This window comes from Aotus nancymaae, unplaced genomic scaffold (assembly GCF_030222135.1).
Source record: "Aotus nancymaae isolate 86718 unplaced genomic scaffold, 86718_ANA_hifiasm-v0.15.2.pri h1tg000108l, whole genome shotgun sequence".
Lineage (NCBI taxonomy): Eukaryota > Metazoa > Chordata > Mammalia > Primates > Aotidae > Aotus > Aotus nancymaae.
In genome coordinates this window covers 33,055,892-33,074,697 of record NW_026988523.1, presented here as the reverse complement: position 1 = coordinate 33,074,697, position 18,806 = coordinate 33,055,892, and the positions used below count along the sequence as shown (strand labels likewise).

General features: G+C 45.5%; 1 protein-coding gene across 1 annotated transcript in view; it reads right to left on the bottom strand.

Moving 5' to 3' along the window:
- INTS3 (integrator complex subunit 3) overlaps positions 1 to 18,534 on the bottom strand; it is a 47,905-nt gene extending 29,371 nt beyond the window's left edge. The window contains exons 1-3 of the mRNA XM_012476174.3: positions 17,798 to 18,534; positions 7,334 to 7,417; positions 6,701 to 6,784 (exon numbers count right to left, since the gene is read on the bottom strand). Coding sequence (XP_012331597.1) covers positions 6,701 to 6,784; positions 7,334 to 7,417; positions 17,798 to 17,947 — 318 coding nt within the window. The 5' untranslated portion in view covers positions 17,948 to 18,534. The remainder of the gene's footprint in view (positions 1 to 6,700; positions 6,785 to 7,333; positions 7,418 to 17,797) is intronic.
- Positions 18,535 to 18,806: the final 272 nt, after the last annotated feature.

The window sequence follows — 18,806 nt, the reverse complement described above, 5'->3', positions numbered from 1 at the left end:
AAGGCTTCTAGTACTATCCCTATCCCCCTACTTCCCCTCTTAGGAAGTGTCATACTGTTTGATGCCACAGGCTGAGCAAAACCAGGTGGAGGCCATCTGCTTTTCATCTGCCAGTCAGTAAAAGGTCACTGCAAAATGGATTTGGTTGAACAAGCCAGAAAGGATCCCAAAGAGGTTTTTAGACCAGAACTGACCCAGCCAGATACAGCAAAGGGAGTAATAAGGGAAGATGATCTAGGGAGGGGCCCTAGACAGTTAAGGGCAGAAACAAAACTGAAATTTTTTTGAATTTTTAGTTTTTATACTGGGGGGTCTTACTCTGTTGCCTGGGCTGGAGTACAGTGGGATGATCAAAGCTCACTGCAGCTTTGAACTGCACTCCGGCTAGGCTACTGCACTACAGTCTGGGTGACTGAGTAGCTGGTATTACAGGCATGCACCACCACACCCAGCTAATTTTTAAAACAGGTTGGTTTTTTTTTTTTGAGATGGAGTTTCGCTCTTGTTACCCAGGCTGGAGTGTAATGGCGCCATCTCGGCTCACCGCAACCTCCGCCTCCTGGGTTCAGGCAATTCTCCTGTCTCAGCCTCCTGAGTAGCTGGGATTACAGGCACGCGCCACCATGCCCAGCTAATTTTTTGTAGTTTTAGTAGAGACGGGGTTTCACCATGTTGACCAGGGTGGTCTCGATCTCTTGACCTTGTGATCCACCCGTCTCGGCCTCCCAAAGTGCTGGGATTACAGGCGTGAGCCACCGCGCCCGGCTTTTGTTTGTTTTTTAAGAAACGAGGTCTCACTATGTTCCCTAGGCTGAAACTCTGGCCTCAAGTGATTCCCCCACCTCAGCCTCCCAAGTAGCTGGGATTACAGGCACAAGCCACCATAACCAGTTGAACTAAATATCTATTCTTTTCTCTGGGATGCCCTTTCCTTCTGCTGCCTAATGAAAAAAAAGGAGAGATCTTTCAGCATACCAAACCCTGGAGGAGGTGAGGGAGGACATACTAATTTCTTCTGTGAGATTACTGCTTCTCTTCCCCTTAGTTATTTTTTTTTACCCTGTCTCTCTAGTGAGACCAGACTCCAGGAGGAATACCTTAGGGGGCCTCATTAGCAACTTCCTTAGCCTGCTGAGTTCTGTACTGTCAGGGTCTCATCAGAAAGAGTAGAAATTAGGCAGGCAGCTTCCCACAACCTCTGAAGACCAGTGGCAAGGATGGCATCAATAATAACAATATAGTATAGCAAGGGCTGGGCATAGTGGCTCATGCCTGTAAATCCCAGCACTATTTGGGAGGCTGAGATGGGCAAATCACCTGAGGTCAGGAGTTCAAGACTAGCCTGTCCAACATGGTGAAACTCCATCTCGACTAAAAATACAAAAATTAGCTGAGGCAGGCGGATCATAAAGTCAGGAGTTTGAGACTAGCCTGACCAACATGATGAAACCCTGTCTCTACTAAAAATACGAAAATTAGCCAGGCGTGGTGGCACGCACCTGTACACTTATAATCCCAGCTACTCAGGAGCTTAAGGCAGGAGAATCGCTTGAACCCAGGAGGCAGAGGTCACAGTGAGCCGAGAGTGCAGCACGGCACTCTAGTCTGGGCGACGAGTGAGACTCTGTCTCAAAAAAAAAAAAAATTAGCCGGGTGCAGTGCCACGTGCCTGTAGTCCCAGCTACAAGAGAGGCTGAGGCGGGAGGAACACTTGAACCCAGCAGGTGGAGGCTGCAGTGAGCCAAGATCATGCCATTGCACTCCAGCCTGGGTGACAAAGCGAGACCTTGTCTCAAAAAAAAGAAAAAAAAAAAAGTACAGCAAGGATGTTGTTATATGGCAAGCAATAATATAACAATAATAATAATATGTATATTACTGCATTTGATATACCTAACAACCTTTTGAAATAGATAATACTTATTATTTTTATTTTTACAGATGAGGAAACAGGCATGGAGAGCTTAAAGTAATTTGTCCTAGGTCACATAAGAGACAAGGAAGAACCAGGATTCAAAACCAGGCACTCTAATTCTATAATAACATGCTTAACCACCTCTTGTACCAACGTTAGAAATAACCAGAAGAGGCTGCTGGGGATAGGGTAAGAGTTTGTAATAGTTTTGAGACTCTACCTTTCTTCTGTCTTGGCTTCCCAAAGCACTGGGATTATAGCCATGAGCCACTCTGCCAGCAACATTTCTAAACTCATCCTGTGCATTCAAAAGAGATGAACCCCTCAATACCATCTGCTCTCTCGCCTTAATTTGACGAGAGACTTCTAACAGATTAGCTATTGTCACTTCCTTCTGCCTCTATTGTCATTAAGTCAAACAAACTAATGATGAAAATATCCACAGTTAGAGGTGTTCCATATGCGTAAACTTCATCCCCAAAAGGGAATGACTCCCTCTGGGGGATGGCTGATGGTTGGGAGACCAGAAAAATAAGGAAACAAGAAAGCGATAAAGGGACCCAGGGAATTACTGTCAATGTACTGGTCAGCAAATACTGATAGTTAAGTCCTGGACCCTCCCCTAGAGGTAAGTCACAGAATGGGCAGAGAGGATAAAGGAAGTAGAGGAAGACAGAAAATCTGTTTCAGGCCAAAGATATACACTACTAACTAGAGAACGTTGTCGTTCAAATGAATGCAGAATAGACTTAGGACAGGGAAGGAGGACAAGTTCTCTCAGGAGACACAGGATCAGATGAAGACAGCAAATACAGTCTGCCTTATTCCATCCTCCATATGGGACCTTTACTAACCGCAACTGCTGGTAAGAAATGGCAGCTGGGTACTGGGAGTACCATATCTTTAAGGCTGCCAGTTGTGTTACAAACCTCTGTGCCAGTTGCTGACCAGCTTGGAAAAGCAGCAGATGAAACAAACAAACACGCACATGCACGCGTGCGTGCACACACACACACACTCTACCTCAGTGAGGACGAGAGAACTGGAGAGTCTCAAAAGAAAGTAAAGGTGACTGAATGTGTCAAGAGCAGTGATGTGTCAGCCTAGGCCTCAGAGCCCCCAAGCTTCTTTCTAGAGCTGCCTGCTGGGAGAAATACCTAGACCAAGAACTGTCTGGGCCTGAGTCCTTGACCCTTTGATGAAGACAGACCTTGACATTAGACCATTCCCCACTACCTTTATCTGTTGACTACCACTGCCTGCACAGCTTAGGAATCTACCTGAGCCTCACTCCTCACCACACTTCCCCAATCAGGCCTGTTCCCAGCTGTGTGGTTCAGACACCAAATAGAAAATAAATAAACTCGGCCGGGTGCGGTGGCTGACACCTGTAATCCCAGCACTTTGGGAGGCTGAGATAGGTGGATCACCCGAGGTCAGGAGTTCGAGATCAGCCTGGCCAACATGGTGACACCCCATCTCTATTTTTTAAAAAAATTAAAATAAAATAAAGAAAATAAATAAACTCAAAAGATATAAACATTCCTGAGAGCTGCCAAGAGGGCAGATGCAAATCAAGAAGGTACAACTGAGACAAAATCCACCCCATGCATCCTCTATTCTTTGCCAATACTGACCTGCTTTCTTCTTAACTGAATTCTCTTGTTCACCTGTTTAATCCATCCTAATCTCACCAAATCCCAGAGAGTTGGCCCTAACTCCTTGAACCTGCCTGCCAGTACAAACAGAGGCTCCTCAGCTCATGCTTTCCCATAGCAGGCTTCTATGTTCTCAAGAAGACTCAGTTTCCACTGCTTCTCCACCATATCCACTTCCTGTCTCAGCCCGTGGAGATTCGGAAACAACTGAATCTCAAATCCATCTGTTCCAGAGGCAGAATTAACACCAAATATAAATACTTATAAAACCCGTTGTTTTTTTTTTTTTTTGAGACGGAGTTTCGCTCGTTACCCAGGCTGGAGTGCAATGATGCGATCTCGGCTCACCGCAACCTTCGCCTCCTGGGTTCAAGCAATTCTCCTGCCTCAGCCTCCTGAGTAGCTGGGATTACAGGCATGTGCCACCATGCCCAGCTAATTTTTGTATTTTTAGTAGAGACGGGGTTTCACCATGTTGACCAGGATGGTCTCGATCTCTTGACCTCGTGATCCACCCGCCTTGGCCTCCCAAAGTGCTGGGATTATAGGTGTGAGCCACTGTGCCTGGCAAAACCTGTTGCTTTAAGCTGAAGCCTAAAATAATGCATTACAATCACTCCTCATCAGTAATGCCCACCTAAAACTTCTCTAGGACAGAAGTATTTTTACAAAATAATCACCCTTTTAGGGAGAAGGATCAAAGCTGTAGGGAGATACATCACTAATTCTTCCATCATGCACTGACCTGGCTCAAGGTCTCTGAATGAGTCACTACTTGATAGTTCTTCATCTGCCTAAAACTGTGTCCTTTCTGTGTTTACTGCCTTTGTTTGAAGAAGCCCGACCTGGGGGCTCAGCCTAGAAGGCTCACAGGTAGGGGATTTACTTGGAAACTTCTAGTATGTGAACATGAAAGCTAGCAAAGGCGTCAACCAGCTATGAGACCCGAGACAAATGCTTCACTTCCGCAGAGGGCCTGGGCCTCCTGCATGGGGCTGTTGTAGGGCAAAAAGAAGAGTAGATACTCTAGTTTTGCTGTGTCTGGATGGACATAATAAGCATTTACCTTGCAGAACCCAGTGGCCTCTTACAGATAGGCCAGCCAAAGAGCTAGAAATACCACACATACCCTGCCCCCTTCACTGAGGTTTACTGATTTACCCAGGTTGGATCAGATCACCTGAAACAAACAAACCTTTCCAGCAGGCACGACTAATTTGCACTGAAATAACTAAATGGAATTCAAATGGTATTTATAAAAACCCACACATAGCCAATGATGGGCATACACACACACACAAAGATTTTAAAAAACCCACACAAGAGGAAGTTAAACTTTAACCCAACCCATCACTCTCATCTTTGCCAACAATTGCTTTAAAATGGATGGGCTGGACTGGATCATATCACTCTTTAACACAACCCAACTGGAAACATTCATTTGTCTTCAAGGATCTTGATGATAAATTCGGTATAAAAATGAAACAGCAATTTAACTCTACAAGGTCCCAGCCCAGAATGGCCTTGGCTCTCCTGGGAAACCAAGGATTTGTGAATACTTGCTGCCTCACTGCCCACCCTCACCCCAGACCCCATTCCAGCTGGCAGCAGAAGTACAAACAGATCAGGTTCCCACACCCATAAATCCTTCCCTGAGATTAATTCAAGCAGCTATGCCAAGGGACCACGAGCATCCTGTTCTTATCCCTGAAAATGATTTTCTTTTGGTTCCCCTTAAACATATGGCATCATCTCTGACCTCCAAGTTACCTCACAGGTAAACTGGGAGTGGTTAGGAGGAGGAGACAGAGGCAACAACTAAATATAGTTTTGAGAGAGGATCAAATGAGATCTTGCCTGGATAAAGTCTAAGAGAATGCTGGGCACAAAGCATGTTTGTTTCCCTCCAAATCACCTTTATTCAGGGAAGAACCTATGAACTGTTAATTCCTCCATTCCAAGCTCTTCTCTTATTAGTGTCATATAGTTAACGCCAGATACTAAACACATACTTTAACTCATTATACCAAGACTCAAAGGACACAGAGTTGCTGGAAAGGGAAAATTTGGAGAGGCAGAAGACAGAATTTTGCTACTTTATTATAAAAAGAACATGCCGGATACAGTGGCTCACGCCTATAATCCCAGCACTTTGAGAGGCTGAGGTAGGTGGATCACCTGAAGTCAGGAGTTTGAGACTACCCTGGCCAACATGGTAAAACCTCATCTCTACTAAAAATACAAATATTATTAGAATTGTTCTAAGTTCTTAAAAAAAAAAAAAAAAGAAAAAAGAAAACAATACAAATATTAGCTGAGCATGGTGGCACATGCCTGTAATCCCAGCTACTTGGGAGGCTAAGGCAGGAGAATCGCTTGAACCCAGGAGGCAGAGGTTGCAGTGAGCCAAGATCGCACCACTGCACTCCAGCCTGAGTGACAGAACAAGACTCTGTCTCAAAATAAATAAAAAGAAAAAGAACAGAATTCAAAGAGATCACCCTGCCTAGTCCTTCACCTCAAGAAGGGAACCTACTTGAACCATTCCACATAAAGGAGACTCCAGTTTGTGAAGAACCCCAGACTAGTTTTCATACAATATTCCTCAGGAAGTCTGACTCTAGTATACTCCAGTGTTCTCCTAATCACTGAATTATTTACTGCATCAATCATGTAACATAACATTAAGCTGTCTCATCTAAATCCTATTTACTGAAATGTTAAGCCTGCTTTCTATTCACCTGCCAATGGCAGAATCTGTAAACTACTGGCCATGTTCTTCTGGACAAGAACTCTCATGGACTTCGTTACAGTTGTTCTCTTCTGTTCCCTGGATTAAATCCCAACCTTTTTAGCCTTGCCTCATAAATTAAAAATTTAAAACTCTATGTGTTTTTTCACTTTCATGACTGCCATTTAGCTTCAGAATCTAGAGATAGAGAAAGGATTTTAGTCAGAGGATGGACCAATTTACTGAGTATAAAGGGACTGGTAACTCTATTTGGAGAACAAGGTGATCTAGCTCTGGTCAAAGAGTTTCATTCTACCCCAGTTAAACTGTTAAGTTCCACCATATCCCAGATCATATATGAGGAGGGTTTATGGGTCTAGAATGAGGGTGTTTTACCTTCTGGGCTTGGGCAGGTTCAGTGAGGATGAGAGTAAACAGGCCCAGGCAGATTTCTTCATGTTGGGGGAGGCCTTTGCACACCTGGAATGTAAAAAACGAAAACAAACTAGCTGCACTCACAGGCAGAAAGTTCTCAAACTCAGTTTCTCCCAGAAAACATGGGACTCCTAAGGAAGATGCAAAGGAGAATAATCAACTTTTAAATCTGATAATTTCCTTCTCTTAAAATAAATGAGATTTAAAAAAAAGAAAGAGATAAAGACCTCGGGTGTGGTGGTGCACGCCTACAGACCCAGCTACTCCAGAGGCTGAGGCAGAAGGATCACCTGAGCCCAGGAGTTCAAGGCTACAGTGCACTATAATCATGTCTGTGAACAATCACTGCATTCCAGCCTGGGCAACATAGCAAGACCACATCTCTATAAAAATAAAAAGCTGCACTGAAAGATGCCCAAGTCTCCAAGAGATAGGCTCCCACAGTAGGAGAGAAGAATTGAGAAATCTGATTCAGTGAGCCAAGACATGATGAACTTCAGTTCCCTACCCCCAACCACTTAGTCTTTCCATCTTTTTGACCATGTTACAAGGCTTTCATAGCAGCAGAAATGGCTGCAAGAGCATTCTACTTACATAGGCATTGAGGGCATCATTGGCTTCTCTCTCAGAGACACCAGCAGTCATCGATGTCACAATGCTCATACATCTTTCCAATCTCTGGGAAGGGGTGAGAAAAAATGAGCAATGTGTCACAACACCACTTAGGAAGTACTTCTGGCCCTCTAAAGTTTAACAATTTAAACCTGATCATGCCCCTAGATCTAACTGCCAGTTTACTAATAAAATCACCATGAGGATATAACCAGCAAAATCTAGAATGTGGAAACTGTTAAGAGGTGACCTGATTTGTTTTTTTTTTTTTTTTTTTTTTTGAGACGGAGTCTCACTCTGTCGCCCAGGCTGGAGTGCAGTCGTGCAGTCTTGGCTCACTGCAACCTCCGTCTCCCAGGTTCAAGCAATTCCCCTGCCTTGGCCTCCCGAGCAGCTGGCACTACAGGCAAGTGTCACCATGCCCAGCTAATTTTTGTATTTTCAGTAGAGACGGGGTTTCACCATATTGGTCAGGCCAGTCTTGAACTCCTGACCTCGTGATTCACCCACTGCAGCCTCCCAAAGTGCTGGGATTACAGGCATGGGCCACCACACCCAGCCAACCTGATTTCTTTAACACATAAATCACAAGAAAAAAAGTGAGGGAAACCCATATATTAAGAGATTTAGGACTGGGTGCGGTGGCTCACACCTGTAATCCCAGCACTCTGGGAGGCCGAGGTGGGCGGATCACGAGGTCAAAAGGAGGAGTTCAAAAGCAGCCAGGCCAAAATGCTGAAACCCTGTCTCTACTAAAAAAAAAAAAATACAAAAATTAGCCGGGCATGGTAGCAGGCGCCTGTCATCCCAGCTACTCAGAAGACTGAGGAAGAGAATTGCTTGAACCCAGGAGGCAGAGGTTGCAGTAAGCCGAGATCACACTATTGCACTCCACCAGCCTGGGCAACAGAGTGAGACTCCATCAAAAAAAAAAAAAAAAAAAAAAGAGACTGTGGCCAGATGCAGTGGGGCTCATGCCTGTAATCTCAAAGACTTAACAGTATCATCCATCAAATAAAGTAAGAATCCATAAGTCAATTCTTATAGATACATATATAATAAAGGAGAAAGGAAAGCTCTTCCTTACAGTACAATGCCAACTAATAAACGTAGAGGAAATGGTGAAACTAATAACTGATTCAGGCAAATAACAATGGATGACAAAACCAGTAGGTGAAACTTTTCAGAGAAAGATTATTTACATACATTCAAAATACTTATTAATTACAAAAAGAATATAATAATCCCTTTAGGAAAACCTGGAGGACACTACCTTAACCAAGTGATCCTAGTTAATACCACCAAATAATGAGACACATTAAGGCTATATGCCTCTGATAGGGTACACTGAAAGGATATAACATCACTTTTATGGTTTTCTTGCCAAAAATGTATAAACTCAGTCCAATCATCAAGAAATTTCAGACAACCCAAATTGAGAGATATTCTACAAAACAAATGGCCTCTCAAAAATGCTTAAGGGCTGGGCAAGGTAGATTACACCTGTAATCCCAGCACTTTGGGAGGCAGGAGGACTGCTTGAGCCCAGAAGTTCAAGACCAGCATTGCAACATAGGGAAACCCCATCTCTACAAATAAGAAACAAATTAGCTGAGCATGCTAGTGCATGCCTGTGGTCCCAGCTACTTAGGGGGCTGAGGTGGGAGGATCACTCGAGCCCAGGAGGGCAAGGCTGCAGTGAGCTATGATGGTACCACTGCACTCCAGCCTGGGCAACAGAAAATTATTGTTAATGTTTTTAGGTATGATATAAATATTATGGTTATGTTTTTTAAAAGTCCTCTTTTTTTTTTTTATTTAAAGACAGAGTCTAGGTCTGTCACCAGGCTGGAGTGCAGAGGTGTGATCTCAGCTCACTGCAACCACCGACTCCCTGGTTCAAGGGATTCTCCTAATTCAGCCTCCCAAGTAGCTGGGATTAAAGGCATGTGCTATCACGCCCAGCTAATTTTTGTATTTTCAGTAGAGATGGGGTTTCACCATGTTCGCCAGAATGGTCTTGATATCGTAACCTTGTGATCTGCCTGTCTTGGCCTTCCAAAGTGCTGGGATTACAGGCGTGAGCCACCACACCCAGCCAAAAAGTCCTTTTCTTATAGACTTAGTATATACAAAATGTTTACAGATAAAATTATATATCTTAGATTTGCTTCAAAGTAATACAGAGGTAGCTGAAAGAAGATAAAACAAGATTGCCATCTATCATAAAGTACTGAAGCAGAGTGATGGCTACATGAAGGTTTTACCATTCTACTTTTTTATATTTGAAATGTCCCCCCAATATGTTAAAAACAAACCTAAAAAACAATGAGAGTGTGAGGAAAGAAAAGGAGCAATAGGGCCCGGCGCGGTGGCTCACGCCTGTAATCCCAGCACTTTGGGAGGCCGAGGCGGGTGGATCACGAGGTCAAGAGATCGAGACCATCCTGGTCAACATGGTGAAACCCCGTCTCTACTAATACAAAAAAATTAGGTGGGCATGGTGGCGCGTGCCTGTAATCCCAGCTACTCAGGAGGCTGAGGCAGGAGAATTGCCTGAACCCAGGAGGCAGAGGTTGCGGTGAGCTGAGATCGCGCCATTGCACTCCAGTCTGGGTAACAAGAGCGAAACTCCATCTCAAAAAAAAAAAAAAAAAAGAAAAGAAAAGGAGCAATAGACCACCAAAGGCCAAACTAAAACCTATGAGAGGCTAGATGCAGTGGCTCATGTCTGTAACCCTGGCACTTTGAGAAGCTGAGGCAGGAGGATCACTTGAGGTCAGAAGTTTAGACCAGCCTGGCCAACATGGTGAAACCCCGTCTCTACTAAAAATACAAACATTAGCCAGGTGTGGTGGTACATGCCTATAGTCCCAGCTTCTTGGAAAGCTGAGGCAGAAGAATCACTTGAACCTGGGAGTTGGAGGTTTCAGTGAGCCGAGATCGCGCCACTGCATCCTGGGCAGCAGAGTGAGACTGTCTTAAAAAAAAAAAAAAGAATAGAAAAAACCTACCAGGGTCACCAGTTAAACAAGGATGGAAACAGCTGCATTAAAGCCTACCCAACAGTCACTCTGGTTTCAACCCCACCATGGAATATGTTCGACATTCTAAGGGAACCTTAGTCACTGGTCCCTATTCAGAAGAAGCAGTGTTGATAAGATACTGACAAAATGCATCTCATAAGTGAGTAAACCTCTCATTATCACCACCTAAACTATTTCCTGAGCCCTTTTAAAACTTTATCTTGAGGATTAACCCAAAAACTATTTAAGGAAAACCAATTTCCAGTGATAATGATGCTGGCAAAAGGACAAAGGAAGGCTCGTTTACTTCTACCTGATCTTAGAGATCATCACCACACATCTTGTTGAGAAGTGGTTCTATTGCAGCATTTTGAATAACTGACAAATATGGATAACGGGATAGAGCTTTAAGAATGAATGACAATCATGTTTCTCCTTTACCATTATCCTCAGGTTGTCTATGTCCATCCTGTGTAAAAGTATAGATGGCACAGGGCAGAACTGAGTGTTGAGGCAAGGCAAGTGTTTGTAGCTCCCATAGCTACAAAACGTCAACCTAAAATAAGCCCCAAACTACTTACCCAATATCAGGTCTGACAAATTAGGTCAGATTGGCACCTGAGCCTGAATAAAAAGCACCTGTGTACTTGTGAAAAGGCGCTGTAAGGTCATATGAAAGCTGAACTATGACTCTCACAGCTCACCTCTCCCACAAGCTCTGAGATCCAGTATTACCTAGTCCAGCTCCTATATGACAAGGGGAGGAAAGGAAAAACCTCTGGATAAAATTTTTAAATTTTATCCCTCTTGCCAGGCACAGTGGCTTACACCTATAAACCCAATACTTTGGGAGGCTGAGGGGGTTGGATCACTTGAGGCCAGGAGTTCAAGACCAGCCTGGGTAATAGTATGAGAACTCCCCCATCTCTATAAAAACTTAAAAATTAGCCAGGCATGGCAGTGTGCACCTGTAGTCCCAGCTACTTGGGAGGCTGAGGCAGGAGGATCACTTGAGCCCAAGAGCTGTAGGCTAAATAAACTGTGATTGCACCACTGTATTCCAGCCTGGGTGACAAAACAAGGCCCTATTTCAAAAAAAAAAAAAAAAAAAAAAAGCCAGGCACAGTGGCTCATGCCTGTAACTTTGGGAGGCCAAGGAGGGCGGATCACCTGAGGTCAGGAGTTCGAGACCAGCCTAGCCAACATACAGAAACCCCATCTCCACTAAAAATACAAAATTAGCCAGGTGTGGTGTCACAAGCCTATAATCCCAGCTACTCAGGAGGCTGAGGCAGGAGAATTGCTTGAACTCAGGAGGCAGAGGATGCAGTGAGCCGAGATCATGCTATTGCCACTCCAGCCTGGGCAACAAGAGTGAAACTCTGTCTCAAAAAAAAAAAAAAAAAAAAAATCTTATCCCTCTCTACCCAAGATAGTTATCAAGGACTGGGAAATCAATTACTCCAGCTGCTAGGTTCAGACTATTCTTGCTAGGAGAGCTGTGGGGAGCCCTGCACACAGCCTAGGTTAACAAGCAGTTTCAGAGAAGGAGATGGTGAACAAGCAGTGACATAGCATTCTAAAATTCTAGATATTTTTTCCTATCAAAAGGAAAAATCTCTGCTGAATCAATGGAGAGGAAAGGCAAAATCAAACAGCAGCTAGCTAATAAGCAAACTGACAGGAAGCACACCATAGGAAGAATCCTCCACCACTTGCCAGCCTGAGGCTAATTTGGGTAATTTAGCCACGTAAAACCCCGTCAAAACAGAGATAATGCCTCTATCACAAGGTTGCTGTAATGATTAAACAAAATAACATATGTGAAAGCACCTAGCATACAGCCTCAGTTAAATTAGAATCTATTCAATTTGCAGTCAGGCACGGTGGCTCATGCTTGTAATCTCAACGCTTTGGGAGGCCAAGGTGGGGAGGAATCACTTGAAGAGAGGAGTTCAAGACCAGCCTAGGCAACACAGTGAAGACTGTCTTTACAAAAAAAAATGTTAAAAATTAGCTAGGTGGGCCAGGCACAGTGGCTCATGCCTGTTATCCCAGGAAGGCTGGGGCAGGCAGATCACGACGTCGTAAGTTTGAGAAGAGCCTGACCAAACATGGTGAAACCCCGTCTCTACTAAAAACACAAAAATTAGCTGGATGTCGTGGCACGCACCTTTAGTCCCAGCTACTTGGGAGGCTGAGGCAGGAGAATCGCTTGAACCAGGGAGGTGAAGGTTGTAGTGAGCCAAGACCACACCATTGCATTCCAAGACAGAGTGAGACTCTGTCTCAAGGAAAAAAAAAAAAAAAAAAAAAAAAAATTTGCTGGGTGTGGTGGTGTGCCTATAGCTACTTGGGAGGCTGAAGTGGGAGGATTATTTGAGCCCAGGAGGTCGTGGATGCAGTGAGCAATGATCATGCCACTGCACTCCAGCCCAGAGCAAGATTCTGTTTCAAGAAAAACAAAAAACAACAAACAGACAAAAAACCCTATTGAATTTGTGGGAAGCTCAGCCATTATGCAACTAAATTTAGAGGACTAAAACCTCCCCATTTCCAGCCACTACTTCTAATGGGATGGCCTTAAAGATTCCTGAAAACTCTTACCAAAGGATATGGATAAGTGCCTGACCAGGCTAAAAATCTTTCTCTCCTACCTACTCTCTATAAACTTTTGTCTTCCAGGAGACAAGAGGAAACGGTAGGGGAGAGGGAGAAGCCTGAATGATGTACCCTGTACCAAGATCCTGCAAAGCTGGCTACACAGCCCTTTGGGCTAGCTGAGTTTCTGGCAATGATCTGTGGCTGAGAGACCTTGGCCTAAACAGTTTCTCTAGGCCCCTTCCTTAGCGCCCGTGAGCTCTGCTCAGAGGCCTGAGTCAATTCTATGGGTCACTGCCCAGTGAAGGAGAAAAGTGGACTCTTGGAACAGAGAGGCCCAGCTCGGGTTGTAGAAAGTGAGAGAGACAGCGCCAGGCGTGGTGGCTCACGCCTGTAATCCTAGCACTTTGGGAGGCCGAGGCGGGTGGATCACAAGGTCAAGAGATCGAGACCATCCTGGTCAACATGGTGAAACCCCGTCTCTACTAAAAATACAAAAAATTAGCTGAGCATGGTGGTGCACGCCTGTAGTCCCAGCTACTCGGGAGGCTGAGGCAGGAGAATTGCCTGAACCCAGGAGGGGGAGGTTGCGGTGAGCCGAGATCGTGCCATTGCACTCTAGCCTGGGTAACATGAGAGCGAAACTCCATCTCAAAAAAAGAAAGTGAGAGAGTCCAGAATTTGGATGGGTGGATAACTGCAATGAGGAAAGAATGTGACGGCCAGTCCTTTCTGTTCACAGGCAACAAGAAGTATAAAGGATGCTTTACTCTTCCTGAACTATAGAAATTACTTTTCCAAACAGGGATGGGAAAAGTTAATTACAAATCATTCAGGGTGACAAAGTAATACATCCCTTCAAAGATAGCCACAGGAAGTCAGATCCCTACAATCAAGTAATAGCAACCCTTTTCCCCTAGCCTCTGGAGGCTCTTAGTAAAAATTGAATCATAGGTTCAGATGCCAACAATTGCTGGCAGAATGGCTCTGTTCAGAGTAAGCCCTCCATGACAGTACCTTAGAGAGCTGAGAAAATATTTACACTCTCTAGGAGCTCCTGAACGAATTTTTCTAGTACTAAGACTACCTGACCATGGTTTCCGTGACAGCAGCAGCAGATTAGATGGGGGAGGAAGTAGAGAAGGCCTTTCTGTTTGCCAGTATATACCCAAAGCTGGAGATTCAAGTTGTAGGAACCCCTCTAACCTTTCCATTTCCCCTCCCTCAGCCAAGTGAATATACCCTCCGGTAAAAAGCATACACTGGCTGGGTGTGGTGGCTCACACCTGTAATCCCAGCACTTTAGGAAGCCAAGATAGGCAGATCACGAGGTCAGGAGTTCAAGAACAGCCTGGCCAATATGGTGAAACCCCATCTCTACTAAAAACACAAAATTTAGCCAGGCGAGGTGGTGCACACCTGTAGTCCCAGTAACTCAAGAGTCTGAGGCAGGAGAATTGCTTGAACCCGGGAGGTGGAGGTTGCAGTAAGCTGAGATCACGCCACTTAACTCCATATGGGAAGTCATAAAAATCCCCAAGGACAGCTGGGCATGGTGGCTCAAGCCTGTAATCCCAGCACTTTGGGAGGCCGAGGCAGGTGGATCACGAGGTCAGGGGTTCGAGAGCAGCCTAGCCAATATGGTGAAACCCTATCGCTACTAAAAACACAAATATTAGCTGGGCGTTGTGGCAGGCACCTGTAATCCCAACTACTTGGGAGGCTGAAGCAGAAGAATCACTTGAACTCGGAAGGCGGAGGTTTCAGTGAGCCAAGATCACGCCACTGCACTCCAGCCTGGGCAACAAGAGTGAAACTCTGTCTTTAAAAAAAAAAAAAAAGTCTCCAAGGAGTCATGTAGGTAAGGAGTTATTGAACAAGCTGGGTTCATTCTACAACCATGAGTCACTTGTATATGAAATTATGATTTAAGGGTACAAAAACTAGAAGTGACTCAAAACCCATTCCCTGGAGATTCCCCACATATGGGTATGAATTATTTCTTGGGGAAAACCTGGTAGGGATGTACCTCTAACCAAATGAAACCCTGAAACCCATCCAGGGCTTAAGAGGAAGTTCTGACTTATTTGGCCTCCCGCTATCAGCCTGATTTAAAAGTGATTGGTCCCTCTTCGGCAGAAGAAAAACCAGGAGCTACCAAGGCTCATGAGATTAGAAACTACATGTTCTAAACTCCTTCAATCTCTGGCACTATTTTTATCTCATTCCCTCACCAAACTGGGATGGGAATGGGCAAGAAGACTTCCGCTTTCAAAGGGAAAAATGGGGCCAAAGAGAAGAAAGGATACACCAAATGCTCCCTAGGGTAGAAGAGTTAGAGATCCTGCCTGGGATGCTCTTGACCAATGCTTCCTACTTCAGATCTCTAAAGGCCTTTCCTAATCACACCCAATTGTAATAACCCCAGTCACTCCACTACACTAACCAGTTTGTTTGTTGTTTTTGTTTTTTTTTACCTTCCTTGTGAGTATGTTAACTCAAGCCATTAGATAAGCTTTGAAAGGCAGACCTTGGATGTCTTCCATCCTGTTTTCCTATCAGACCCAGCCCACAGTAAGTATATATGGTCAGAACTACCTCTGTGTTCCTGAGCAATAGGTAGGAAAACAACCAAGCCAGAACAAGCAGAGATCAGTCGGTCAACACCAGGTTTTGATAACTTCTGTGCACAGAGATCTGTGGGGAGACCCAGAGGAAGAACCCAGTAAGTCTTGCCCTTAGAGACCCTCTGGTTTAGTGGGGATAATCGAACCACACACACAGGGGAAAAAAAAAAATAGTGCGGCAAGTCTTGCTGGAAAATTCAAATGCAAAGGACAAAGGGCAGAGAAGGGAGTCTGAGACATACTGGGAAACATTCACATTATGGAGATCAGAAAAAAAGAGAGGCCCTCCCTCCCCCTTTTCCCTGGGAACAGTTGAAAGTTCACTCTCAGTATAAAAAAAGGCAAGAAAATGCACATGCTTCCCCTCTTTGACGGTCTCCTCCTGCTGCATCATTTCACTTAGTAGCAAACACGTCACTAGTCAGAAGAACAGGATGCTGTACTATCTGGTGAACTGAATTAAAGTAGAAGCACATGATGCCTCTAAGAATCAGGGTAGGGATTCCAACCCCTGGGTCTTTTGCCCTCCACTCTGATGGAGGGATCAAAGGCAGTCATTATTGACTTTCTATACTTCTAGAGCTCCAATGCTAGTACACAGGGATTAAAAAATACTTCGACAATGACAGTGGCCATTTCTTAAAAAGTAGATAATTCTAGCTGGTTGTGGTGGCTCACGCCTGTAATCCCAGGCCAAGGCAAGTGGACAACGAGGTCAAGGGATTGAGACCAGCCCGGCCAACATGGTGAAGCCCCGTCTCTACTAAAAATACAAAAATTAGCTGGGCGTGGTGGCGCGCACCTGTAGTCCCAGTTACTCCGGAGGCTAAGGCAGGAAAATCGCTTGAATCCAGGAGGCGGAGGTCGCAGTGAGCCAAGATTGCACCATAGCACTCCAGCCTGGCAACAGAGTGAGACTCCGTCTCAAAAAAAAGTAGATAATTTCAATTGACAGGCAGTCCTAAAGTCATTCTCACTTGTTTTGGGAATACATTGTTTACATTCGTAATTATATCTACCTTAGCTGATAACTACAGACAACAGAAAACAAACTCTGATTTACCTGAATGCTCACAGAATTATGAGGAAAAAGCATGATAGGAAAGCAGACAGCAAGTAGACATTTGCTGGTGTATAATACACAAAGTTACTATCCAGCCGCCTCTTGATTTACAAAGTTCATTTTTGCATATATATTCTATCATCTTGTATCTGACCCATTTTTCCAAATCTAAACTCCGAATTTCACCCATCTGCCTGTCCATCCTCTAATATCTGATAAAGTCAGAAGCAGGGAAACGGCCAGTGAAGAGCCAGGGCCTGTTAATGTACTCCTGGATAACCACCGAGTTGAATACTAGGCCTTACGAACAGTTGAGCAATCACGTTCCAGTTCTGGATCTCATATTCCTAAGTAAATATTCTTATTTGTAGCAGTGGAAAGGTATACATGATCAACTCTGGGATGGCAGGGGCAGGAGGAAAAAGGTGGGGAAGAGGATAGGAGGGGGCAACTATCAGGTCCCCTAACGTCCTCATTCAGGTCCACTGCATTGCTTCACTCCGCCCTCGTATTTAGAACCATATGTTCTCTCCTCTGTGTGTGCTATCTGGTTCTGAAGGAGAGTCCTCTAGGTACCATTCACCCCACTACTGTGGCTAAATGCCACCAAACTAAACACTACTCACTTTTCTTAAGTCTTCACTCATTCTAAATGCCCAGTTAACATCATTAGCAATTGGTTGTGTCCACATGAAATCAATGATAGCATCTAACGGGAGGGTCCAAGGTCTACTGCCAGCTCTCATCAGCCCTCAAACATCTAACACACACACGTCTCAATTCAATATATTGACCTAAGTCTGAAACAGGGTTGATAGTAAAAATAGCTGTGGTATGTATGTGGAAAGGAATGTCAAAAATAAATTCGGTAAATCTGGGTGCTGTATCCTTCCTTCACCAACACCCCCCACCCATTTTCATACTAGTGGCTGCTGTTACTATGACAACCTGTCCAGGAAGTTGGCCCACACTTCTTCCTTCAGGAGCAGGAAGCTGGAGCAGTGTTTGTGTTGCTTCAGAAAAAACTTGAAAGCCTCCTCCCCCGCCCCCTCGTCCTCCCACCCGGTATCCGCTCCAGTATCCCTCCAAAACCCAATTTCTTAACTCCCTTCCCGCCCCCCACACCTACCTCCTCTAACTCATCCTTGGCATCCAAACTGGTTGAAAGTAGCAGCCTCCCCCCTCCTGGGGCTCCTGCTCCCGCTCCTCCTCCTCCACCTCCCGCTGCTCCCGAAGCAGCTGCTGCTGCTGCTGCCCCTTTTCCCTTTTGCAACTCCATGGCTGCAGCGAGGAGACGGGAAAAGGTCAGGGAGTGGTTGGATGGAAAGTCCTAGAAATCGGGAACTCTGGGTTGCCAGGGACCGGGGGGGCAAGAGAAACAAGTTGGAGAGGGGAGAGCAAGGGCCCCTGTCTTCTCCACTCCTCCCTCCTCTCCAAAAGGCCGCGCCTGCGTTGGGGGCGAAGGCAAACAGTTCTCTGGGTCCTGACTCTGGGGTGGCAGTGCTGAGGGAAAGCCGTTGGCTCCGAAGTACAGTGGGGTAAGGGCCTGTACCCCTATGGGAAGGGTAGGAATAGCTTCCGCCCCTGAAGAAGTGGACCCTAAGAGCGTCTGACCCTAAGAAAAGGAGGAAAAACCCTAAGTTTCTGCCTCTTTTCCCAGTGGGGGTAAGAGGAGTCCTGCCCCGAAGTAGGGGGTAGGAAACCTTCCTGGCTGATGCCCCAAGGCGTGGGGAGTGAAGCGCCTTTGGATCCGGCCCCTAGGGGGTGGGGGTGAGGCAGTAAGCGCTATGGAAGGACACAGAGGACCAGCGTCTCCCCACACCACACAGAGGCGGCCATGGTGGAAGGGCGGGGGGTGGGAAGGCGGAGGGTGAGGGCGGGGAAGGGGGAGAAATCGTCTAGGCCCGCGCCGGAAGTGAGCAGTCGCGGCTCCGGCCTCCGCCAATAGCTGCTTCCGCGGTGGCGCTGAGTCTCCAAGGGGTAGGAAGACCTCGGCGGACTGGCCTTTTTCCCGTCTGCCAATTGTGTTGAGGAGAACAGATCCTGGTCTGATGGGCAACCAGCATGCCCAATCGCTTCCCTCCTTTGCTTTCGGGTGGGGTGGAGCGCGAGGCGATCAGGAAGGAGAGAGACTGCGC